We start from the raw sequence: 19,911 nt of genomic DNA, 5'->3' as shown, positions 1-19,911 counted from the left end.
AGTTTGGGGATTTCAGGGATGTATGATGATACACTGATACATGAATTATTTATATACCATAGTATTGATCCAGCAAACACGTATATGTCATTACTGTGTTCTGAGTACTGGGGAATATATGATTCTTATAGCTAAAGGTCATAACATGATGGTGTCTGAGGCAGCTGCAAAGTCACCTTGGACTTGGGCTGGATTCCTGCACACATGTAGTTCATACACCCAAGTACATAAACTAAAAACAAGCTCTCCCCCCACCAAAAAAAACTGCAACTCAAGGTAAGAAACACTTCACACACGACACTTGAAACTTCAAACACCCTTTTGCCTAAACGAGTGTATGTCACTATATGTCCACACTGGAGAAAAAAAAAAATATTAACTCTGAATCTGGTCCAAAAGTATCAGATCTGTGAAGGTAACCTATGGTGTACTAGGTCTCTGTGAGTTTGAGGCCAGTCTAGTCTACAGTTGAGTTCCAGGCCAGTTGGGGTTACAAAAAACAAACAAAATGTGGGTGGGGTAGTACAGAGAGTCCACCCACACACCAGTTGGTAGGTTGGTTTATGTTTATGTACTTTGGGCAGGTTACACTTCTGTGGACTTAGAAGCTCTTTGCAAATAGCTTAAGAGTTATGGCAGTTATTTCTCCAAGATTGGTATCTTGTTAACTTATAAAACAGATTAACAAAGTAGCTTAACAGTGTATGCTCCCAAAATAATTGCCAAAAGGAAAGTTAACTTTTCACACACACAAAATAAATACAAAAAAAATTTAACATAATAGACTACATTGCAAGACCTCATGAAAACACTAGGTGGAGCTAAAATGTTCTGAATTCTTAAACAGATGCCCCCTTGTTTTACTAGAGCTGTTTAGAGTGAAGAAGGTTGTTTCTAAATACTATTAGTTACATAGGGTGATGGTCCAAAGCACAGGTCAGCTTTACAAGTAAGAAACTTTAAAACTAGGCAGAACTTCCAATTTCAAGATTAAGTCAGAATCTTTCTACTTTTTTTTTATTCCCAAACCAACCCAAATTTATAATAAACTCCTAATCCACAAACTTCACTTTGATATTTAAAAAACTTTTACTTTTATTGTACATGGGTGTTTTGCCTGCCATGTATGTATGTGCAACACATGTGTGTACCACCCACATCAGAATCCCTGGAACTGGCAGTACGGACAGTTGAGAGCTGCCTGACTCAGATGCTGGGAACTACCCTGGGTCCTCTGCAAGAATAGCAACTGCTCTTAAGCACTAAGCCATATGTATCTCCAGACCCTTCATTTTTACCTAAGTGAAAATAAAGGATTAGGAAAATGGGAGTGAGTAAAAGTGCTTGCTTGTTTGCCAGTCTGACAACCTGAATTTGATCCACAGGACCCACAGGTAGGAGAAAGCCCACTCCTATGGAAATACCCTCTTACCTCCAGAAAAAAGAACAAGCACACACAAATGCACACACAAATGCACACACACATGCAAACAGAGAAAATAAAAAAGAAATAAAAACTGAAAATAAAAAAACATGTACATCTAGTTGAAATTACTTTATAGTCAACACTCTAAAATCCTTAAGCTGATCTATCACATTCACCCAGGTTTATGTCTTGGGCCCTTGACCATCAGGCCTCCATCCACAGATCTCTTCGAAAGAACATGGTCCTGAACGGGGTCCACAAACTTAAACACATGTGAGGTGCCAAACTGCACTTTCATGCCACTCTGCAGCATGGTCGTCTCCGAGATGCGCTGGCCATCCACGTAGGTCTCTGCATCCATACTTCTGGGCGTTACAGTGACCACTCCATCCATGTTAGTGAGGTCACAGTGATGGGGCTGAATTCCTGGGCCAAACAACTGAACAGAGAAGGAAAAGATAGTTCCATCATCAAGAGCACAGTGCTTAAAAAATTCAAGTTCTGCCCTGATAAAAAATAGACTAACAAGTCCTGGATTTTTTGTTTTCTTAAGTGGATTTCTCTCTTAATAGTGTAAAATTATGACAAAATAGCTGGACATTTTTAACATCTAACAATTTGTTTTCAAGCATACTATAACTCTGCTTTATTAATCATATGACTGGGACTCAGGAAGTAGTTCAGCAGTATAGTCCTTGGCAATTTCCATGAGGCGCTGGGTTCCTACCCCAGGACCCCACCCCCAACATACACACAAAGCATATCATCTTAAACATTAACTATGCAATGAATAGAATAATCTATTCAGGACATTTTTTTAAATCTTACTTATATTTTACTGCTGTGACAAGTCCAATGTCAAATGCTAACATTCCTACTTTAAGTTCTTAAGATGCTCAGAGAGAGCTGACTGAGAGCAGGAACAATTATCTTAAGACAGACCTATCAATCAACTGTTACCAGCACCTTTGCTTCCTAAACAGAAGTAAGCAGACTGGAATGTTTCTGGAGGTGCATTCTGGACACAAGTATATCACGGTCTCTCTACACTAAAGCAGAGCAAAGTGACTCAGAGAAGACTGAATGACTTAGAGTTAAATACAAGGTCTATCCTTTTCATTCATTTATGTGGTTGGTTCCTTGACATGTGCCTATTAACTACTGATAGGAGCAATGACAGTAAAAGGCTTATGCAGCAAACTCAATCAAGTACCTGGATAGAATTGTCATCAAACTTCTCTGTCCCAACTTCAGTCACACTTAATTGAAGGCGGTATAACTTTGGCTTGTCTCTGGAGTCAGAGCCATCTGTGAAAAGAGAAGGCATCGAGTTCTGTTTGTGAGTTCTAATGACCTTGTGTTTGAAACAAACAAGTCATCTTACTAAGGACAGTACAGTTTTACTTCTCAGGATTCCTTTCCCAGGACTCTCCAACTAACATCATATGCCTTAACACACACAGACACAGACACCAGTCAGCTTCTGTTCGTACAAAATGCTCAGTGTCATTAATTCCAACACTTTCTGATTCAACTTTTTTTCCCCAGCACACTACCCTAGAAATTCCTTGGTGACTTTGAGGACGGAATTGTATTGAGAACACAGAGTAAGACAATGTGAAGCCATTACTTCAACGCAGGGCAGAAGTGCCATGTATCTTAAGTTCACAGCACAATACAGGGTGGGGTAAAAGAACTGTAACTGTGCAGCCCTCCCAGCTCACCCAGACCTCCTGAACCACAGTCTAGATCTCAAGTGTTCCAGGGTGTGACACTGATAAGAAATGCTATTGAAATGCTTAACTTCCTTCAGAAAAACTGGGGTCAAAGGTGGAAAGGAAAACCTCTTGTGCTTTTTATTTTTTAATTTGTTCCTTGAAAATTTCATTCATGTTTTGATCATATTCACACAATACCCCCAACTCCTCCAGATTACCCCTGCTTCCATACCCACCCAACTTTGTGTCCTTTAAAGAAAAAGGTGGCCATAACTACCCGAAGCCTGACTTTCTGTGTTTCTGTGGCATGTAAGGAGCAGGAAAGGGAGCAACACGGCTGACCTCTAGCCCACTCACTCTCACCCATTGTAGCCCACCTGTAAGAAAGGGTACTTTTCACCAAAGCCCTCTCGGACTTCAGAGTCAATACAACAAATGTACCTCAAAGAACAAAAGAATTAGTATGCAATAATTCCAGGCTTCCACCACAGCCGCAACATTGAGTGTAGGCTGCAAACACACCAAACAAGGCTTCCTTATGAAAGCAAGTGTGAGTCTCCACAGTTTGCTTCATGACTGCCCAACTAATTTTCAGTCATTTACTCAAATCTTGAGTCACTGGAATCAGATGTTAACATTGAGAGGTTCAGAAGTTTGGAGGATTATGGTGTGTACACAGACTATTAAATCTTAAAATCACTCAGCTCTTACAAACAAAAGACACCATAAACACCTAAGTTCTCCAGAACCAACTTAGTTTTATGGTACACAAAGTGAAGTTCTGCTGATATAATTTTCTATTTTTGAAATATTATCAAATCTAACATCTGGGTGAAGTAAGATGAAACAGGAGTATGTCCGAGACATACATGCCTCATATGAGCTTCCCCAAATTGGCCTATGTTGTTTTCCTTCGGGTTGGAATATTTCATCTCTAATTATTCTCAGAAACTGAAACTCTGGATCCGAATGAGACATCAAAGTCACAGGTGCTAAACATTGATTAGCATGATTAATGTCAGCACTGTGTATACTGAGTCTGAAGGAAGAGAAGTTTAAAACCAGCAACACGCTAAGACCCTGTCTCAAGAAGAAAACAGAAGCTCTGTAGGCTTTTCCTGGAAGTGGACTCCACTCCTAGAACGTTTACCACTGTGTTTGCTTGACTGTCATGGGCAGAAACAAACTAGGCCCCCAGCAATTCCAAGCTCCTTGGTATCAAGGCCACACTGGCCTTCCTTAATAATTAATGTTCTAGAGAAAACAGTTATACTAAAAGTGAAAGAATGCAGTACAGCCACACAAACAACACACATGAATCACAAAAGAACAAAGTAAGTAACCATGTGAGTCAACAACACGGGAACAAAAAGGAGCAATGTTCACATCGACATTCTTCTGGAGCTAACAACAACAACAACAAAAACTTTACATTTTGACACCAACAGATTCAGGACTTGCTTTCCCAGTCTCTCCTTTCTTACCACTTCACTGTAAAAACCATAGACAAACTTGTGTAGAGTACAGAGAATCTAACAGCTACAGGACAAGTGACTGACAGAGCATCTAGTCCAAGCTGAGGGAGGTGGCAAGTGAGGATGGTTGGAAGAGCTCGGTGCCTCTGACCTCCCTCCCAGTGGCAGCCACCTCCAGCACTGGACTGGAAGCTGACAATCACAAACAGAAGTATTATGGGTGGTCCCTCAATTTCCATTCCAATTGTCCTCCATCTCCAAGGAGCACTCTACACAGTCAACTGTCTAAAGCACCTGAGTGCTTCTCCAATGGAAAATGAGGACACCTGAAGCACTACAGGCCAGCTCTAAGAAGACCCATGACAGACACAATAGGCTACCACAGCCCTAGCCAAGTTTCTGATTGTAACTTTTCCCCAGATTTTGTGATAGTCACATATATTTAATATACCACATATCTTGGGGATAAGAAAATTGCACCCAGCATATTTAGAGTGCCTGGGTGATGACTATGCCCATTACAAGAGGCACTTTCCCTTCTGTCTTCACATCAGCACTTAAGACATTTCAAATTTGGAGTGTGGGATGCTTAGCCTGTTTTCTAAGTATGAAAGGGACACAAACCATAATACAGCACAAAAGCACTGAAAGGCCCTTTGCTTGCAGTCTACAGTTCTGTAATCAATCCTCTGCCTACATTCACTTCCCAAAATGAACCTGGGAAATGAAAGCAGCAGGAAAAGCTTCCAATAAATTATCTGGGTGCTGGACACAGGGCACTAAGTAGATACCAGTAGAAAGGGAACATGTTACACTTCTTATGTTCAGGCAACATTGTTTACCTAAGAGGTTGTTAGTGCCCCGATTACAAAAGTAGTATTAAGCATAGCGTTACCTTCGTAAGTGTGATAGCTGTAGTAGGCAAAGTGATTCCTTCTCCCTGGGATTGATTAAGGGACAAGCCAGGACCCAGGTGAAGGCAGCATCAGCAGGAGAGAGACCATGCAGAACAGGTGGGAGAGGGAAGGAGGAGAAGAGATGCAAAGGGTGAGCTTCAGTGAGATGTTTTAAAGAGAAATGGCAAACTTTACCGGCTAGCATTCAGAGCTGTGAGGAAAAGACTACAGTAGACCCCAGTCAGTGTTTTAGAAGGCAGTGCAGACTGTTAGGGAAAACAGCAGGACAGCAGATGAGTCACCAGGCAGAGGACAGCTTATGTCATCAGTGAGTTAACCTGATAGCAGGTCACCATCCCATCTGGCTGCTCCTTCTGCTTAACACAGGAGCACCCTGACTCCCGCTCTTCTACAACACTGGAAATATACCAGCACCTCAGACACTCCTGCCAATACCCCAATACCTGGCAGGTCTGCCATACTTCGGGCACACACTTGATTGAGAATGTGCCTACTGAAAATACAGTTCTTATCCATTCATAACCAATATGCGTGAATATTTCTCATAATGGAACATTACTCAGAAAACTGATCTAAAAAGGTACCATGACATAGCTCTGATACAACAAACACCTTATTCTAGCACTCAGGCCTGCCACTTTAGGACAAAAGTAATGTTTCCTCACCCTGGGTACCTGTGCAATAATGAAGGCAGCTCTTACCAACAGCCCAGAGAACTTGGAAGGGAGTGTGGACCTAAAGAGTCATTGACACTGTGCATATCACCTCTCATCAGAGACGGACGGTCTTACTCATATCCACTGGTCTATATAAGGAATTCAATAAATGTTGCCCAAAGGAAACAGAGTGCTAAGAAACATACTAGTGAAGATGCAATTATGTTGTTGTAATATTTGATGAAAAGTAGTACAGAATTGGTCTATCATCTTTTAAAAACAAAATAGTCTATGCATGTGATTATCTGAGAGACAAGTAAAAACTAAGCAGTCAAAATGGAAGCACTCATTAGAAGATGAGGTTGGATTTAATCTTGTGTTGTTACCTTTCTATCTCTAAGGCCAGAATGATGTCTAATACAGCCTCTCCGCTATCTACTAAAATCTACATTCTACTACACATTTAAAAGTGCTAACAACACTCTTTCTACAACGGATGCAATATCCTCCCTGTACTCCCGAGACAGGGTTTCTCTGTGTAGCACTGGCTGTCCTGGACACTTTACAGACCAGAATGGCCTCACACTCACAGAGATTCACCTGCCTCTGCCTCCTGAGTGCTGGGATTAGAAATGTGTGCCACCACTGAGCAGCTCTGATGCAACATTTTAATGAACAGACCCATACTTGAAAAGCAGCCTAAAATCTTCAGTTAGAAACAAACGGTGTTTCCACTGTTGCTCTTCTTTCCTTCAGATACATTACAAACAGTAACAAAGCGTGTTCCAATTTACAGTGAAAAACAAAACTTCAAAATGAACTTCCCAGAGAACTAAGGAAAACGTAGCACTGATCAATTCCTCACAAACTGCTCAGCAATGAAAACAAGTCCTCAAGTATAATCAAATATAAAACTATTCCCCTAGAACCACACTGCCAAGACCATAAATTACCTTGGCCTTCAAAGTACTACTATTTTATTCTGCATCAATGTAACTCAGCTCTCTCCTAAGACTGTTGAACCCCAAAGGATATATCTAATCTCTAGCTAATTATAATAGCCAGCTGGGTGAAATATAAGCAACCACAGAAATAAAAATGAACATTAAAAACCAAAGGAGGGAGGAAAAAAACCTGACCAAGGAACCATATATTATTTATGCAATGTATTCTTTTTATGATAGTTTCCTCTAACTGCTGACTGACTTTTTTACCTTAGTTAGCAACTAGGAGGAGGTGGATGAAGTAACTTCATAATATTCAATAACACAGGTCATGTAACAGGATCTTAACTAAATTAGAAATGGTGTAACTTTAGCTGACTGATTTGTCACCAAGAGCACATATATGCAAATACATACTACATGGGAATGTGTGTTACATGAACACTTATGAATGTCAGTGTATTTGCTTAGCTGGTGACTATGTTATGGCAACATCTTTAACTATAAAAATTCTATAAGCAATATAATTAGAAGACTGATATGAATATAAACTTATGTTATTCTAAAACATCCTACTAGTTACTAAGATAGGTTTCTCTGACTCGTTCCAATTTTAGTATATGTGCTGCGGAAGCGAGCACCTAAGATAGGTTTCAAAGACATACTGTGAAATATAAAGACATTCCTTTTGAACACTATACATACATCATAACTAAAAGTACAATCTCTCTCCCTCATACACATACATACATACAGATTGGCACCAGGAAGAGTAAATTTCAATTTGTTTTAGTACATTAACTAAAGTTACTTTGGAAAATTTTTCTTAAAAGTAACTGATTATCTAAAGCTTTTAAATGCTACTCAGACTTTAAAGCTTGTGTTAAGACTCATTTTTGCTCATGTGAACTTTATTTTATGTATGAATTAATGTATTCTGTGGCTCTAAGGGTTTTTTAGCTTTTGAAAAATAATGTCATTTTATGCATGTTACACTTTTTAAGTAAATGGACACTTAAAAATAATACATTAAAAAAAGTAGAAACATTCAACCTAAAAACATTCATTTCCTGAAATGGCCAGCTTTCTCACCTGGGCTTAACTCTACTAAGTAGGGCAGTTTCTCAGGAGGAAGAGCAGAACCATAGCCAGACCCGTCGACCCTATCCTTCCCCTTCATCGGCTTCCCTTCAACATGCTTCTTCATTTTCTTTGGGATATAGTCCGGTGGCCTCCTCTTCAATTGAAAGACTAAAATCCCTAGAATGGTGACAATGGCAATTATCAATGTAGCAAACTTAGCAGGTAATTATTACTGGCTAACAATCACTGGCCCAAACATTACCAAGAAGACATATTTTAATCACATCTGCCAAGGAGTAGAGAGTTCCTAGTTGATAACTTACTCAGTGAAGGATGAACTAGTCTAGTCTCTACAAGCAACATGCAGAAATTATTTGTAACTGGCAGCTAACTACCACAGGATAGCATACACTAGTAAACAGCCTGTTAGTTTAAAAATAAATGAACTTGCAGTTGTAGATAGACCTCTCAACATTCACACACAAATACATATACACAAACATCTCAGCTGACCTGATTTTTTTAATTTAATTCAAATGAATTAACTCAAAATTCAAAACAACTTTCAAAATAAGGCTTAACTTTTATAACTGTCTAGAATAGTGTAGAATAAGTATTTTAATACAACTAGAAATACACTTATTCTTAGGGTTTTTGTATTTTTAAATTATCAATCTAGATGCAATGTGATTATTACACAATTACTAGATATGACTAGGAAGGATTTTTATGTCTTCATTTAATATAAAGGCACTCACCTAGAAAGTCAACTGTATCAATCTTAATGTTAGAAACTATACTTCATCAAAAACACAACTTTGCTGCTTTGAAATAGAGGAAAATGTCTGGATAGTGACAAATATGCATGCATTACAAGTTGAGCATACATAAACCAAACACCTGAAATCCAAAATGCTACAATTTCCAAAACAATACAAATGGAAACAAACCTCATGACAGTTAACAGGTCAAACACCAATGCATTAAAACCTATGGACCAAATTATATGCAGGCTATGTGTATATAATATAAGGTGGCCATAAAAGAAGGTGATGCTCAGACTTGGTTCCATCTTCAAACACTCAGATCTCAAAAGTTCGGAAATCTGAAACAGTTCTGGGTTCTGAGTATTTCCAGTAAGGATTGCTCAGCCTATACCTAAAATGATTGTATTATTGGACAAACTTTGGGGTTTAGGGTACTTCCCCTGTCCTAACAAACTTGCTCAAACACTACCTAACTCATGTGGTCAGTATGGACATTGTTTCACAGCTCATCAATAACAACAGTATTTCACTGCTAGTAGTCTGACATCTCACCTGCCATGTCATCTACACGGACACTCAAAAGAGCTGAGTGTGGCCCCACAGGCAAAGGCATGCGAGCACACACACACATTCAACCTCTCTCTCTCTCTCTCTCTCTCTCTCTCTCTCTCTCTCTCTCTCTCTCTCTCTCTCTCTCTCTCTCACACACACACACACACACACACACACACACTTACTTCTCCACGTTAGGTGGACTACTGAGGAAGCACCAGGAATGATAAAATTTACGCTCTACCTTTGTCACTTGGCCATTCCCTGAAGATCTGTAAAGGACACTCATCATCATCAAGAATAACTTCCTTAGCACCTCTTTCATCAGAATGTTGGGATCCAGGAGGAAGCATAACCTAATGTAAAGATAATTAACAATACAATGAATATAAAAGCAAATCAGCAAGGACTCAAAAGAAGGATTGCTGCTATTTTTGGTCTGACTCTATAGCCCAGGCTGGCCTCCTGAGAACTGGTACACAGCCTGTATCTATCTTGAAAGCACTGCTCTGAATGAGCTAAAGAAACAAACAAACAACTCATCAAGCACTATACATAACTGCCACTGGTCACTGAAAAGAAAAAAATTAACAAAGTATAGGAAATGGTTTGAAACAAATTTTCACGTGGAAAAAACCACACAGAATAGTTAACCTTCAAGCAATTTCTTAAGGAAAGGTAACTCCTCTACTGCAGTCCTCTGCAGTACAGTCCCTACTCCATCTTTCACATTCAAGCAAATACTTATAAAGCAAATTTATAAAATCTGAAATCTTTAATGTACTTACAACTCAAGACAGTTTTTATTATGAATAACTGTATGGTTTAATTTTAAGTAGACTGTTTAGGTATATTACATAACCATTCAACAACTATTTCCAGGCAACTGATGGATGATATTGTGTTCACTGTACTCTTAATAATGCTGTTCTGTTTACTATAGCTGACTTCTTTGTTCATTCAAGAAAGACTGCACGGGAGAGGAATGTGATTGATGCCTGTATAGACACTGCCGACTTAGACTCTCCTCTCTGATTCAGTGTAAAGAAACACAAGAAGACAAGCTACAGCTTTCAACTTAACACCACAGACCTTAGTGTGCAAACCTATTATTGTGCTTACAGATAAAACAATTCTGTAGAAATCTATTATTCCTCTCCACAAGGCTTCCAATTAGTTTTAAAGGGAAGGGAATAATAAGATCCTTATGCCAACCTCATCTTTTTTCATTAAAGTATTTTTTCATTAAGTATTGTTAATTAAATTCAGTATCCTACCACATCAAGACTTGACCTTCAATTTTCTCTTTCGTCCCTATCTGTGTCACTCATTTTTTAGGTGCATGGGTGTTACTAAGAGCTCACCAGCCAGGCCACATGCTTCATATATCACAGACCACTCTCTAGTCTGAAGATCCTGTGCTGTTCTATTTCTGGCCTTTTGGTCTCCCTCCACTATTATAAGCTCTGGTAGGGGCAGCTCTTAGCTTTGTATTCTAGCAGAATAGTTAACAAACAGAAAAGAAGACCTTAAATACTTAACCATAATTATCTGAATATATAGAATTAATAAAGACTATAAACAGCTATAGTTTACTATGGCAAGCTGAGAATATAATGCATTTCGAATGCAGGTAAGTGATTAACTAGGCTGCCTAAGCTTGCTGAAGAAAGCTGGCTAACTAGAGCAAAAGACTGAAAGTAAAGGCGCTACTCTGAAGAAATCAAGCTCAAAAGGACTGTCAATAAAGCGCACAGTCTGCTTCTACAACTCTAGGTCCCTGATAAAATGGTTACTTTACTTTCTCATTTTAACAGTAAAAACAAGCCACTTAGTTTAAGAACATGGAAATGTTACAAAGTTTATTATCATAGACCAAGCCATGTAGTTCCATGGAATATTAGTATCAGATTTATATAAAAATCTCCCTTTGTCAAACAATGGAACAATGCCAAATTTCAGATTCTAGACATTTACAGTCCAGGCCAAAGAGATGTGAAGATCAACAAAGAGCAGAGTGCATGAACTCACCCTCACAACAATCAAACAAGTGACCGAACAAAGCACTCACAGGGAGGAAACAAAGCCTTTCTGCAATGTTGCTGCATCAACTGGGCATCCCAATGAAAGAAAAAATCAAAATAAATACTAACTTAAAATGAGCACACTGATCTAAATATAGAAACTAAAATAAAAATGAAAAGGAATGGGTCAGCAAGATGGCTCAATGGGTAATGATCCCTGAAAGGATGTCTTCTGAACAGAGAAGAACCACCACACTCAGGAACTCACCAAGAGCTGGTGGAGCCTGCACAAGACCAGCATCAGATGGGGCCAGTCAATGCTTCCATCAGAGAGTGGAGAATGGCTCCCAAGCCCCCAGCCCTAGCTAATGAGCTCTGGACAGTGGATAACTTCTGGAGGAGGGAGACTGGGTTTCCTTTAAGGAAATGATCCCTGGTAGACAGATCATGCTTAGTTGATGGCTCCACACCCATGAATAAATATATTTGAAGCACAAAATTGAACCAAGTGAATTATTTGGGAAAAAAATAAAATTAAAAAGCAGGAACATCAAGTTGACAGGGGGTAGGGGGCAATCTGGAAGGAGTGAGAAGAGTGAGTGGGATCTGGGAGGTAAATATGATCAAACTACATTATATGCATTCAAAAATGCTTAAACAATAAAAATATTAAAACAGAGCAACAACAGAAACCTAAACAAAGAGGCACATGTCTATAACATCAGGGCTGGGGGCAGAGGAAATAGAGGATCCTGAAGCCCATGAGCCATGAGCCGGCCAAGCCAAGACAATAGCTCCAGGTTCAGTAAAGAGAAAGCCTGCTCAAAAAAAAAAAAAAAAAGTGGGAAGTGACAAAGACACCAAAAGTCAAGCTGGCCTCCATCCTCTCTCCCAGGTGCACACTGTCACATACACAATATATTTTCTTTTTTAAATCACTTGCTGTAATAAGACACAGGGCCATCTTTGTTTTAAAATCTGTTAGGATTCATTTCTTTCTGCTTCCTGACTATGGACAAAATGTGACAAGTTGCCTGCCTCACATTCCAGCTGCCATGCATTCCTACCACAATGGATTGTGAATACCCTCAAACCATTAGCCAAAATAAACCCTTCCTTCCAAAGCAAAACACAAACTACTGCCAGTTTTAACTGGACAAATATACTGGAATAAATAAGTATATAATTACAGCTGACTCAGAGGATACAAATTTCTAATTGGTTTATGGCTAAATAGAAAATATGCTGCATTTTTACTTAATGTTACAAAGTCGATTCTAGGATATAAACAATTACTATACACCTTGATTACTAGAGCCATAAATAGGTAGAGTACCTCTAAAAAGCTGTAGGTGACTATTAAATCCATGTTCTTATAAATACAATTATGCTACCTCTGATGGCTGGATTGACAGATGAGTAAACTGTAAGTGCGTTTTCAATGTTGGCTGTCCTACCAACTCAAATTCGGGGAAGATCAGCCCCGAATATGGGGCCAGCAGGAGGAGAAAGAAAGCAGACAGCACATGCAAGCCCCACCCCACTCTTCATGGACACTTGCTTCTATCATTGCAGCCACTGCCTTCTGACATCCACCCGAGCATCTTTAAATCTTCCAATAGAGGATCAGATCAGTGACTCTCCAGGGAGCATTCAGATCTTCTTCAAACTGGGGCTGTATACCTGAATCCTCTATGTATACGGACCCCCACATACTAGACTGAACACCCACCAGGTTTTCTGAATCTCCAATGTGCAGCACTGTGAGATATTCTACTTATATATTATATAATTGCACATACGTAAGTTGGTTGTACTCCTCTGCAACTCTGAGTCATAAAATATATGTACAAAATAAAAATTGGAAGAGCGTCTATCAAAATGTTAATGATGTTATCTTTCGGTAGAACAACTTTGGGCTATGTTTATTCAAGTTATCTCTTTTTTAAATAACATTACTTTTTATTATGTTTATTATTCCTGTAAGTGTATGTAAATGGAGGGGGTCATGCATGTGAGTGAACACACACACACACACACACACACACACACACACACACACACACACACACACACACACACACACACACTTTAGCATAAATAACCTGGGGGAAGTACTGATCACAGTCCATACCCGGGCAATGCAGTAGTCCTTGGGACTCTCTTTTTCCAGACCATACTTCTCCAGAGATTCTGCTACAGCAAAGTCTGCGGAGTCTGTAGTAGACAGCAGGATTGTCTTGTATGGAATATTTGGTTTCAAACTGTCTGCATATATTCTCAATGTTCCACCTAGAAAAAATGTTTTTACATCTTTGAGTTCATCTTTATTTCAAGTCAATGACAGAGGCTGTCAACAGTCACGATAACTTACAAGAAGGGTACTAAAGCCCCAACTACGGTGGTACAAATACACTCAGTACCAACCTGAGGCTGGCTTCTACTACAGAGAAGTGGGGAAGAAGGGCTCCACTGTCTGTCTGTGGCACAGTTCTCATCTACTGTTCAACTTCCCCTGGTCCCAACTTCCTTAGCCACCCTACACTACAAGACCCATTTCCTCCACTTCTACTTTTTAAACTTTCATCTGAAGAAAAGTATTAGATCCACTAAACAAAACAATATTATGAAAGTGAGCTAGGAACCAGAAGACCTCAGATACTTAAGTCCAAAGATTTCCATGAGGGGTCTGCCACCATGATGGGGCTGTTTCTATCCTAGGTACTATAAACTACTAAACATTTTAGGTAGGTATAGTCTTTGAAGGGGCCTAGAAACAGGAAGGGCAATTTAGATCTCCTCAGGTGTTCTGTTCTTTATATGTTCCCTTCTTAGTGGAAATAGACATATGCCACATTGTTGTCAATTTGACTCTCATAATCTCTTTTCTATTAATAACTCAAGATTAAGAAACCCTGAACCAAGCCAGATATGGTGACACAAGCCTTTACTCACTGTGGTGATATTTTGTTTATGATCTAACAAATAAAGCTTGCCTGAAGATCACAGTGCAGAGCTAAGCCACTAGTCAGTCATAGAGGCCAGGCAGGGGTGGCACAACCTTTAAATCCAGCATTCAGCAGGCAAAGACAGACAGAGCCCTCTTAGCTCAAAGTCACCCTGGGCTACACAAAATTGATCCAATCTAAAAGAGAAACAGAGCCAGGCAGTGGTGGCTCACACCTTTAATCCCAGTACTTGGGAGTCACACACCTTTAATCCCAGCACTAAAGAGGTGGAGACAGGAAGCAATATGGCTGGGTGAAGAGAGGAATGTAAGGCAGGAGGAGACAAGAGCTCATGGCAGTCTCAGCACTGATAGAGGTAAGAGCTCTAGTCGGGCTGGCTGCTCTGCTTCTCTGATGATTCAGCTTTCACTCCCCGATAGCTGACTGAGTTTTTATTATTAAAACTAATTCGAATTCTTGGTCCAACTCCAGCACTCAGGCAAAGGCAGGTGAGTCTGTGAGTTCAAAGCCATCTTGGTCTACATAGTAAGTTCCAAGACAGCCAGAGCTACACAGTGAGACCCTGTTTCAACAAAAACAACAGAAAGAAGAAGACAGAAGAAAGAAGAATACCTGAACCAAGCTAACGTATTTGCAAACTGCAGACAGAAACACAAGAAATGTAGAAAAATAGAATACATTGCCTACAACTCCTATAACTCCTCAATTACTAAATCTGAAGATAATGAAATGACTGAAATACTAGGCATCAAAGGTCTATGTATAAGAATGATCTGTGATTTCAAGAGGAAACAAGCAGATGAATGAAGGAAAGAAAGCAATAAAACAAGATAGCAATATAAAACAGTGAAAGTATCATGGGCTGGTGAGATGGCTCAGTAGTAAAGACACTTGCAAACAAACCTAATGACCTTGTCCAAGTTCAATCTCCAGATTCTACATGGTATCAGGAGAGAAACAATTCCTGAGAGTTGTTACAAGTGTACTTGGGTATGTGTGCACCTGCACTCACATGTGCATTTACAAAAGCAATAAGTAAAATTTAAAACAAGAGTCAGCAACACAAGGTAAATTCAGCAAGGAAACTGTAATTTTAAAAATCAACTCAACTAACTAAAATACATGAGGCACTTTTTGGATCAAGCTACATTTTGAAGACATCCTAGAAAGTGAATTATCTCTCTTATTTAAAGGTGTTGTTTAAAAATGCTTTACAAGTTCAGGAGCAAAGGCTGTGTGGGCCTGAATACCTGATCAAATTCCAAAACACAGCTAAGGATAGGAAAATTGCATCATTAAAACTTTGGGGGCAAGTCCTAGGAAAATTACAAACTCTCTCATCATGCTCACACAAGTGGTGGTATCCCAGCATGCTCTATCCCCAGTCTCAAAGACTAGCACGAAGCCATAGTAGGATAGCTATCGAGGTACACTTTCTCAGGGATTTATTTAAACAGACAAAAAACAGGGCAGAAGAGATACTCGGTTAAGAGCTCTTGCTGCTGTTTCAGAGTACCCAGGTTCATTTCCCAGTACCACATGGGTAGCTCACAGCTCTGCAGACCCCAACTCCCTCTTCTGGTCTCTGGGCAGTAGCACACAAATGTGGGAATGCATACACGAACTATTATAAATCTTTTTTTTTTTTCAAAACGCTGACAAAATATTGAATTGTTGACTTCCTTAGTAAACAGCTACTTTCCTAATATATTTAGTTTACTCAAGTTTCTTGGGTAATATAAAAATGGTCTAATTTCATTCCTTTGGTAGGCAAGTTCAGCTTTGATTTTCTGCTACTTCTCCTATACTGGAGATTTTTTTTTTCCTTTGCTCATTCTCCCTCTGTTCTGTTTTGCTTTGAGATGTAGTCGTAGTCTGTAGCTCAGACTAGCCTGGAACCACAGCTCAGGCTGACCTCAGACTTGTGGCAATCCTCTTGCCTCAGGCTTCCAGGTGCTGGAATTATAGGCATGAGCCACTATGCTGGCAAAAGTTCCTGAACCAATGTATTTTTGGACTTAAACACACTGTAGGAGGTACTAAGTTACAGGCTCAAGAACTTGAATCTTTAAAAGAGTATTTTCTTTACTATTTGCAACCTTATAAAAAAGGAACTGTTTTTGTTTTATTTTTGAGATACAATCTAATTATATAGTTAGGCTGGCCTCAAACAAACAATCCTCTTGCCTCAGTTTCCTGAAACTGAGAGTGTAAGTACACACCACAATGCTGGCTCATTTCTCTTAATAATGGCTGTGAGTCTTTGACTGACATACTTTCTACCCAATGACTTTGCAGAGGGCAATGCATAGTGAAAGAGAGTATGAGTTAATAATTTTCAAAATTGTGGTAATTATCTGTCTCGTCTGTCTCTAAGTGAGACTTATTCTATGTAAGACACACACAGGATACAACTGCTACTAAAAGGCTACTTCACCTATTTTTTAGTTTTAGAAATACATATATAAAAGTATAACTGAATACACTTTACAGTGAAGAAATGTATGAAGAATACATTGAAGCATGTATTTCTAGTTAACATTGTTTTTCCTGAGCAGACCACCAAATTCAGTTGTCCCTATGTCTTCAGCTAGTACAAATACAAAAATACAGTGAAGAAGAAATATGAAGAAAGACAATTCTCTCTGTACCTGAGTCAGGCCGCCCATCTGAGCTCCGAAATTCTTGCATTCTCTTTTCAAGCTTTTGCTGCCGCCTCCGTTTCATAACTACCTCAGGATTAGAAATTGTTCGAGTAAAGCTGGTTTCAGGCATGTCTTTGTAAACTTCAGCAGCCAGTCGAGAATTCTCACTGTAGAAAAAAGATCATCAACAATATTTTGAACATTTTTTCCTCTTAGAAATACAAATAGCACAATGGCAAATGTTATCTGTCTACACCTGTCCCCTTATAGATCTGTTATTTATAGCTACCATGTACTAATTACCATGAGATTAAATACAGTTTTGTCAGCCAGGTGATGGTGGCACACACCTTGGGTGACAGAGGCAGGCAGATCTCTGTAAGAAGCCAGCCTGGTCTACAAGTGAGTGAGCTCCAGGACAGCTAGAGCTACACAGTGAAACCCTGTCTCAAAAAACAACAAAACAAAACAAACCACACACACTTTCTCTCAAATACAAACTAACAGACTAAGAAATCTGTAAGTAGAACTTTATTTACAACTTAGCTGTCATGTACAAATGAAAACAATGAAAAGAAAGATGCATAGAATATAAGTTTCAGTTTCTAGCAGCATTATGCAAAAACACAGCAAATGATATTACAAGACAACATTCCAAATATAAGAAGCAATGTTAAAGAACCTTAGAGTAATAGGGAATCTTGAAGAATCTACATTAAATAGCATAATTATTTTGGGGGTTTTTGTTGTTGTTTGAGGATTTTGTCTTTTCAAGACAGGTTTTCTCTGTGAAGCCCTTGCTGTCCTGAACTGAATTTGTAGACCAGCCTGTCCTCGAACCCACAGAGATCCACCTGCCTCTGCCTCCTGAGTGCTGGGATTAAAGATTAAAGGCGCAGTGCACCACCACTGCCCAGCTTCATGATTGTTTTTAACACCTAAAAGATACACCAAAATTTCCTGAAACTAAACTTTCATAGGGATACTGCTCCAAAAATTTCTGCAAAGGAAATCAACTATACAAAGTGATGGGTAGAAACCGAATATAAGGTATGATGGAGCAAAAAAACCCTTAAATACTTAAATGAACTTTTAACAATATCAACATAATTGTCATCAACATGTAATTATAAAATAATTTATTTCAAAAAGTCACACTTTAAGCTATAAGGTTTAACTACTTAATTCATCTGAAATAGTTCATCTTCTAAATCATATAATGTACCTCTCATAAAATAAACTAAGGAAAGAAATAAGCCACAAGGTGTCATATTTGATCTCTCCTTTTCTAGGATGCTAGTATATCCGTGCAACTTTTTCCTCCTCACAATCAGCTACCCAGGTATCACCTCATCAGAGGCTACACCTACCATGGGGCTTTTACGACAGAACAGGAGTGCCCAAGGTGCATCCAAACTTAAAAGGGAAGTCTGCTTGACTCCCTAGCCCTGCCAATTCTGGCCAATTTATATGAGTTAAATGAGGAACCACAATTGCCTCTGGGACCTAAAGCATAAAAGTGAGTTTCAAAAGACTAGCTGAAGACATAGGGACAACTGAATTTGGTGGTCTGCTCAGGAAAAACAATGTTAACTAGTGTTTGCCTAAAAGCAGTAGTCCTTTCCCTTGGCTGGCACCCGCTACATGGAAGGGCTTCAGTTCCTGGTAAGCCTGGCAGTCTCACTCAGCTCTGCCATCACTTACCCAAAACTGAGTCAAGTTAGCTGTATCATACACACCTGGTTCATAGCACACACAGGGACCAAACTATCTCCAGAAAGACTTACCCGTCATCCCCTTGAGAAGGGCTTTCTTCCTTATCTGAGGCTTGTCTCAACGCCTCTTTCTCTCTCTTCTTTTTTTCCTTCTTTTCTTTCTTTGAAAGAGTCCTCTTGAAGTTCTGGATAACGCCTTCCTTGTCCTGCTTCTCGGGTCCATTACTCTGAGCCTTCTGGTAAAAGGAGCATCATTAGCTCACTAGCCATGCTCAGGAACCACATCCGGCTGCTTAGGCTTTGCCGCTGCCTTCACCTCAGTAAGCCAAACATGTATACAAACTCAAACAGCAAGTGACTGGGGAGGGGAGCACCCCATAGCCTGACTAAACTGAGTGACACTGTAAAATCTCTCACAACCAAGTCAACTGTACACTCAAGGGGCATGCATTTCACTGGAAATTCTACCTCAATTTAAACTAAAAAAACAAAAATCCAAATTCACATAGAAAATAGGGTATATTTTTGAAAAAAAGAAAATAGGGTACAAATCAGAAAATATCTCAAAAAAGTTACTATAAAGTAACCTGAGAGAAGGGGCTCTAGTGAAAAATATGGAGGTAAAAGGCTACTGAATAAATATTTTTATACAGCTACAAATGAAATGGTAGCAATTGTTATAAGCTGCTTTTCTTCAACCAAAGTTGTACCTATTTCTGAAAAATGTCTTGACTTATTTTCCACATCTTGTTTATGAGTTGCTTTTCTTAGTTTGAATTTTCAACCTACAAAGTTGGCCTATTAACACACAAAACTACATTGTTTTTAAGTAGTTTAATACATAAAGAAGAAAAAAATAGTTATGGTATGGTATGGAAAAAAACCTACTTCATTACAAGGAGAATGAAAAAGGAACTATAGGAAGAAAGCATAGAGAAGTTCCCACGACAGAACATAAACCTGTCCATTCCAGGGATCCAGCCCTGGACTGAAGCTGGCATCAGACACGGGGACTGTTCC

General features: G+C 39.2%; 1 protein-coding gene across 10 annotated transcripts in view; it reads right to left on the bottom strand.

The window, feature by feature from the left end:
• Window positions 1-19,911, bottom strand: part of Afdn (afadin, adherens junction formation factor) — a 113,214-nt gene that overhangs the window by 53,311 nt on the left and 39,992 nt on the right. For 7 of the 10 annotated variants that reach the window (XM_035440451.1, XM_027401155.2, XM_027401158.2 and 4 more), the window contains exons 4-10: window positions 18,964-19,127; window positions 17,183-17,343; window positions 13,697-13,854; window positions 9,783-9,894; window positions 8,229-8,396; window positions 2,640-2,734; window positions 1,603-1,865 (exon numbers count right to left, since the gene is read on the bottom strand). In XM_035440451.1, coding sequence (XP_035296342.1) covers window positions 1,603-1,865; window positions 2,640-2,734; window positions 8,229-8,396; window positions 9,783-9,894; window positions 13,697-13,854; window positions 17,183-17,343; window positions 18,964-19,127 — 1,121 coding nt within the window. The remainder of the gene's footprint in view (window positions 1-1,602; window positions 1,866-2,639; window positions 2,735-8,228; window positions 8,397-9,782; window positions 9,895-13,696; window positions 13,855-17,182; window positions 17,344-18,963; window positions 19,128-19,911) is intronic. The other 3 variants (XM_035440452.1, XM_035440449.1, XM_035440450.1) reach the window with 1 other exon arrangement.

Source organism: Cricetulus griseus, chromosome 2 (assembly GCF_003668045.3).
Source record: "Cricetulus griseus strain 17A/GY chromosome 2, alternate assembly CriGri-PICRH-1.0, whole genome shotgun sequence".
Lineage (NCBI taxonomy): Eukaryota > Metazoa > Chordata > Mammalia > Rodentia > Cricetidae > Cricetulus > Cricetulus griseus.
The sequence above is the reverse complement of the archived record's forward strand: the minus strand, read 5'-3'. Positions and strand labels throughout refer to the sequence as shown.